The following is a 6,885-nucleotide window of genomic DNA, read 5'->3' on the forward strand; positions in this document are numbered from 1 at the left end:
GAAGATCAGGTTCGAGACCACCTGAGGACCCTGACATGGAAAAGTCTATTGCTGCCTTGTGCTATTGCACAGGGTTTGGAAATCTAAGGCGGCTGAAGTCATTCCAGTATTAAGCTGTGTTGGCAGAAAAGGTAAGGAAAAAAAAGTCACTCGAGCATGACTGCCCCAAAAGCTGGGCAGTTAGTGCGGGAGACAGTACTTTTGAACTAAATGAATATGACTACTACACATTAAGAGAATTTTATATCTATATTTTATCACCATTACAAAACATTTTCTCGAGTGGTAGAAACAGCACAACCACGGGACGCCTCTGCCTTCTTAGCAGTCGTGATCAGCTTCTCAAGGAAGAGATGAGTTGGAGGGGGCTGGACAGGGCCAGAAGTCTCTGTGGCACCTGTACCACTCCCGCGAGCTTCCCGTGGGCGAGGTGGGGCGGGCAGCGCTCGGTGCGTGCAGTGCCGGGAGGAAGCTGCGGGGGCCGCTGTTGACTGAGAGGAGCGAGAGAATGTGCTGCAGCCCCGCCCGCTGCGGACAGAATCGCTTGTCCGCTCGCTCGGTGTCCGACCCGGTAGACGCCGGATTGCGATCGTCCCCGCGCTGCGGAGCCGTGCTGAAGGAGGCGGAGAGGTCGGCGGCAGCGACCGGGAGCGGTGAGCCGGAGAAGGAATTGGAGCAGAAGCGGGAGCCGAAGCGGGTACCAGATCGGTGGTCGGCGGCGGGGATCTGCCGGCGGTGTTGCGGTGCCGGCGGTGCGGCGGCGGAGATGTGCGCGGCGGGGAGGCGCTGGGGCCGGCGGCAGCGAGTGCTGCTGTGGGGCGTCCTGCTGGCGGCCTGGGAGGCGGCGTGGGGGCAGCTGCGCTACTCGGTGCCCGAGGAGATGCCCAAGGGCTCGTTCGTGGGTGACGTGGCCAAAGACCTGGGGCTGCAGATGCCGGCGCTCCGCCACCGCGACGCCCACGTTTTTGACACAGGTAGGACACGGTACTTTTTTCTAGACTTGCAGAACGGCCACTTATCTATGATGAAGCAGGTGGACAGAGAGGAGATGTGCGCAGCTGTTCCTAAATGCATCCTAAATTTTGAAATTCTTGTAAAGCAGCCAATGAACATTTACAAAGGGGAGGTAGAAATACTGGATATTAATGATAACGCTCCCAGTTTCCCAGAAAGAAGCAGTGTCTTAGAAATCATCGAGTATACTGCACCAGGTGCACGTTTCCCATTGGAGAAAGCTCACGATCCTGACATAGGAGTGAACTCTTTACAGAATTATGAATGTAGTGAGAGCAACTATTTCACCTTGGATGTGAAAAAAGGAGATGACGATGTGAAATATCCAGAATTAATATTGGTGAAATCTTTGGATCGGGAACAGCAGGCTGTTCATAATTTGATCCTAACAGCCACAGATGGCGGGACTCCGGTAAAATCGGGATCGACAACAATACAAATAGTTGTGTTAGATGGAAATGACAATGCTCCAGAATTTACTCAGTCTGTGTATAAGGTGACCGTGAGAGAAGACGTGGCCGTGGGAAGTCGGGTGTTACAGGTGACAGCGACTGACAGAGACGAGGGGCCAAACGCTGAGGTGAAATACTCGTTCTTTAAAATCCCGGAGAAGTTTGACAAAACTTTCAAGCTGGATCCTGAAAGTGGGGAAATTGAAATAACAGAGAAGTTGAATTTCGAAGAAGACGAGTTTTACGAATTGGTTGTGCAAGCTCGGGATGCGGGAGGACTCTCTTCCCACAGCAAGGTACACATCAAGGTCACTGATGTGAACAACTACGTTCCTGAGATTGTCATTATGTCCGTGTTCAGTCCGGTTCCAGAAGATTCACCGCTGGGAACTGTAATCGCCATTTTCAGTGTCCAAGACAGGGACTCTGGGGCCAACGGCGAGGTGCAGTGCAGCATCACAGAAAGCCTCCCGTTCCGCCTGGAGAAGTCATTCGATAACTACTACCGTGTGGTGACTGCAGAGCTGCTGGACCGGGAGCAGGAGTCGGAGTACAACGTGACGGTGACTGCGGCCGACGGCGGGCGGCCGGCGCTGCAGAGCAGCAGGGTGCTTTCGCTGCGGGTGCTGGACGTGAACGACAACGCGCCGGTGTTCGCGCAGGAGCGCTACAGCGCTCGGCTGCCGGAGAACAACGTGGCGGGCGCGTTGGTGCTGCGGGTGCGGGCTCGGGACGCGGACTGGGGGGAGAACGCGCGCGTGCGGTACCGTCTGGGGGAGGGTGGTGTGCGGGGCTTGCCGCTGTCGTCGTACGTGTCGGTGCAGGCGGAGACGGGCGCGCTGTACGCGCTGCGCTCGTTCGACTACGAGGAGGTGCGCGAGGTGGGGCTGTGGGTTTGGGCGGAGGACGGCGGCTCGCCGGCGCTGAGCAGCAACGTGTCGGTGCGGCTGCTGATCGTGGACGAGAACGACAACGCGCCGCAGGTGCTGTACCCGCCGCCGGCGGCGTCGGGGTCGGGCTCGGGCTGGTCGGGCGTGGAGCTGGCGGCGCGGTCGAGCGAGGCCGGCGCGCTGGTGGCCAAGGTGGTGGCGGTGGACGCGGACGCGGGTCAGAACGCGTGGCTGTCGTACGAGCTGGCGAAGGCGACGGAGCCGGGGCTGTTCCGCGTGGGGCTGCACAGCGGCGAGGTGCGCACGACGCGCTCGCCGCTGGCCCGCGACGCGTCGCGCCAGAGCCTGGTGGTGCTGGTGAAGGACCACGGGCGGCCGGCGCTGTCGGCCACGGCCACGCTGAGCGTGGTGCTGGCCGAGAGCGTGGCCGAGCTGCTGGCCGAGCTGGGCAGCGCGGCGCAGGCGGAGGCGGCGGCGGGGGCGGGCGAGGCGGGCGGCAGCCTGACGCGCTGGCTGGTGCTGGCCGTGGCCGCCGTGTCGTGCCTGTTCCTCGGCTTCCTGCTGCTGCTGCTGGCGCTGCGCCTGCGGCGCTGGCGGCGCTCGCAGCAGCAGCTGCTGGCGGCGGGCAGCGGCGCCTTGCGCGGCGTGCCGGCCACGCACTTCGTGGGCATCGACGGCGTGCGCGCCTTCCTGCACTCCTACTCGCACGACGTGTCTCTCACGGCCGACTCGCGCAAGAGCCACCTCCGCTTCTCGGCCGCCAGCTGCTGCGACACCCTCCCGGTCCGACCAACACCTTCTGATCATCCGGCTTTAGATGATTTTGTCACTTCAGATCAAGTTGCCGAAAGCGGTGGTCAAGTATCCTCTCAGGTACGTTAATTTTTAAACTGTATTTTGTGTTTAGGATTCTTAGTGCAGTCACAGGCATTTCATAAGGTTCACAGTCTTGGAAATCACGTTTTAAGATTGTCACCAGCCCGTGAATATCACCTGCTGAACGTGTCTGAGTTCGGCTGTGTGTGTTTTATGTGTCATATTCTCTATCGCCTTCCAAAACTCATTTTATCTAGCTTTCCCTAAGGCTGGAAGGTTCCATTGCATGTGCAACTTCACAAGGAAAACTCATTCTTCTGGTCTTCTTCTGGCACTTCTTTGAATTTTTTAAATACTTGCTAGTACCCAGTTCCCAGCATTTCATTCAAATTCCTGTATCAGCTCTCAAATTCTGGTAGAATTGGACAACCTTGTAGCTTGAAAGCCAACACCTCTAAAGTCTCAGTTTTCTTCGAAATCTGCCTTCAACAAACGAATTAGTGAATCCTACTTAAGGGAACTCGAAGTTTTACGAAGAGATTCGTGTTCGATAGTGCAGAATTCCTCTGAGAGGCCACCGAGTTTTTTCCCCCGCTGCTAGGCTTAATATTTGGATTCAATACAAATGTAATTGTGGATTACTGTACAGACATAGTCATTGAAATAGAGTATATTTCCTAGAATATACATTTTAAAAGTGTTTAAAAACAAAGTACGATTCATCACTATCTCCTTATAGTGTAACTAATTTCGGAATGGGAGTTAATCTGGAAAACAGCGATTTGGAGGGTACCTCAGTGTGTGAAGATGCATGAATATGTGTGTCTGGGTTGCTATGGGCGATTGTCGCCATAAAGAAAGTAGTAAATTGGCGGCGACAGGTTTCAGAAAAGTCCCCCGCGCCACCATGTAAATAACCACATCCATCTCTAGACCTCATATAGAGATGTTCACAGTATTTCCATCTCTTGGCTTCTGAAACGCTACAAATTCAAATCCACTTCCTGTTCTGGAAGGTTATTAATTTGTTACCGTGAGTTGTGCACAGGTGCAGCTGGAGGAAAAGGAATTATCCTTCACTGATTGAACTGCCAAAGTTAGCAGGAAAACATATTTTCTAAATATATCTTCCTGAGAAGGTCATGACATTGGCATCTGCAGAGACGCAGTGTTAGTGTATGTGCAAGAACAACTCCACCGAATAGATAGAGTGGAGAGTTTTCTAATCTCTCCTTGTCTTCTGCGTAAGGGGCTGTGATGATACAGCCCTCCCTCGGGATTTTTTGTTGTTGTTTTTGTTTGTTCGTTTGTGTGTTTGTTTTTTCCTCTGCTGTAAGAGAGGCGAGGTTCTAATTTACAGGTGAGGTACAACAGCTTTCCGTCAGGGATCTATCTGTTTTCTTTTGATTGTTTAAGCAACAGTAACCGCCGTCAACCTTTCCCAAAAATTGTTCTTAAGGTTTGAGACCAGCTACAGTATCGGCCGTGGTTTGTAGGAGACAGATGAAAGGAATTCGGTGTTGAGTTGTATGGTACTGATATGATGATGCTGGGCTTTGAAAGTCGAAAGAGATGGGCTCAGATCTGGTGTGACCGCTGTGGTTTTCTCAGTGGCTGGAACTCCTGGCTTTGCTTGGAAATCAGTGACCGCTGTTCAAAGGGGGAAAACTTAGTGCTAACTGTGGGTCTCTCAGCTATCAGAAATAAATCCACTACCCTCGAGCAGTGCCTCAGCGTTCCCTCTGTCCTACCTTTTCTCTCACGGCGGTGAGAAGACGGTAGCGGGAACACCCCGCGCCCCACTGAAGAGATCAGTAAGATCACAGCAGGGGTGAAATCAAGGTCCTGCTGCACATCCTTCAAGCAACGGGGGAGGATTTGTCCTGCAGAAGACTTGCAAGCGTAAGGGATTCAGACAATGGGAATTCCTAGATGGACCCTTACAGCACAAAGAGAAGTTTTCTGTTTCGCGGTACCGATTACCTATTTATTTTCCGATCCGTACTAACTGAAGGACTTGCAGAGCAGGACCTTCGAGCTATTCTTTCTCTCGGACGATGCCGTTCTCAGACACAGACTCAGGGTGTCACTGTTGGCCAAGGCGGAGAAGCAGCTCCGCCGTCGGCTCCTCCCCGGCGCCCGCTCATTGCTGCTCCGCACAGCGCAGAGCAGGGAGAAAAGCAGGAACCGCTCGACTCAGCCGTGCTCCGACCAGCACAGGGATTTCACACATTTATTTCTCTCGGATACCGGTTCAGCTGCTCGGAAAGCCTAATCTAAAGTCGTCCGCAGAATGAAGGTCAGACCGGCAGCCCAGGTCTGGGCAGCTGCCGGGCGGGTCGCGTTGCTGGCAGTGCTCCTGCCGTTGTGCTGCCGGGCGGGGCCGGAGCGGCTCCGCTACTCCATCGCCGAGGAGCTGCCCAGAGGCTCGCTAGTGGGGCCGCTGGCTCGGGACCTGGGGCTCAGCGCCGACGAGCTGCCGGCGCGCAAGCTGCGGATAGTCGCTGGTGACGAAAAACAGTACTTCACTCTCGGGGAAGGTAATACAAATCTGCGGGTAAACGAGAGGATAGACCGAGAGGGCATCTGCGGGGCCGTGTCGCCCTGTGCCCTCCGCTTGGAGGCAGTCATGGAGAACCCTTTCGACATGTTTCCTGTGAGCGTTACTATCCAGGATATCAATGACAATGTGCCGCAGTTCGACAAAGAATTTGTTACCATAGAAATGATCGAGTCGACGCCTCCTGGGACCAGGTTCCCACTGGGCAGTGGCAGAGACCCCGACATTGGGGCAAACTCTTTACAAAAGTACGAACTTACCCCCAATCCACTCTTCTCTCTCTTAGTGAGGGAGAGCCCTGATGGGACGAAACACGCGGAACTGGTATTGGAGAAAATCTTAGATCGAGAAGAACAGAGAAATCACAATTTGATACTGACGGCGCTGGATGGTGGGGATCCAGTCCGATCCGGGACAGCCCAGATAAAGATTAACGTGACTGACGCAAATGACAACCCACCAGTATTCACCAAAGAGATCTACAAGGTTCGACTGATGGAAAACCTGCCAGAGGGCTCCTTAGCTTTTCAGGTGAAAGCTACTGACAGTGACGAAGGTACAAATGCAGAAATTACTTACTCATTCAGTGACATCGCAAAGAGCGCTCGCCAGCTCTTCTCTCTGGACCCCAAGACAGGGGACGTGAAGGTTACAGGCCTATTAGATTATGAAGAAAGGAAATATTACGAAGCGAGTGTTGAAGGCAAGGATGGGGGTGGCCTGAGTGCGCACGCCAAAGTGCACATAGACATTCTAGACGTAAACGACAATGTGCCAGCCCTTTCCCTCCTGCCTATCTTGAACCCGATACCCGAAGACTCTGTCCCGAGCACAGTTGTAGCTGTGATCAATGTCCGTGACAAAGATTCGGGAGAAAATGGAGAAGTGAGCTGTAACATGGACGGAAATCTGCCTTTCAGATTAGAAACGTCATCGGAGAACACCTATAAACTAATAATAGCCAGTGCCCTGGACAGAGAAACAGTATCCGCTTACAATATCACCATCACTGCAAGGGACCGAGGCAGCCCGGTGCTGTCGAGCATGGCAGAGTTGGTGCTGGAGGTGTCGGACGTGAACGACAACGCGCCGGTGTTCGAGGAGGTGTCGTACAGCGCGTACGTGCGGGAGAACAACTTGGTGGGCGCGCTGG

At 54.1% G+C, this 6,885-nt stretch overlaps 2 protein-coding genes across 2 annotated transcripts; both read left to right on the forward strand.

The window, feature by feature from the left end:
• The first annotated feature begins 701 nt into the window (after positions 1 to 701).
• On the forward strand, positions 702 to 4,597 carry LOC113979903 (protocadherin gamma-A6-like). The gene is made up of 2 exons (XM_027707182.1): positions 702 to 3,229; positions 4,589 to 4,597. The coding sequence occupies exons 1-2, from the start codon at positions 767 to 769 to the stop codon at positions 4,595 to 4,597; spliced, it is 2,472 nt and encodes an 823-aa protein (XP_027562983.1). The 5' UTR covers positions 702 to 766.
• An 868-nt stretch (positions 4,598 to 5,465) lies between these two features.
• LOC113979902 (protocadherin gamma-B5-like) lies at positions 5,466 to 6,881 on the forward strand (the record flags this gene model as incomplete). The annotated part of the gene is made up of 1 exon (XM_027707181.1): positions 5,466 to 6,881. A coding segment is annotated over exon 1 (1,416 nt), but the record flags the coding sequence as incomplete, so codon positions are not given.
• Positions 6,882 to 6,885: the final 4 nt, after the last annotated feature.

Source organism: Neopelma chrysocephalum, unplaced genomic scaffold (genome assembly GCF_003984885.1).
Source record: "Neopelma chrysocephalum unplaced genomic scaffold, ASM398488v2 Primary Assembly neopelma1_90385, whole genome shotgun sequence".
Lineage (NCBI taxonomy): Eukaryota > Metazoa > Chordata > Aves > Passeriformes > Pipridae > Neopelma > Neopelma chrysocephalum.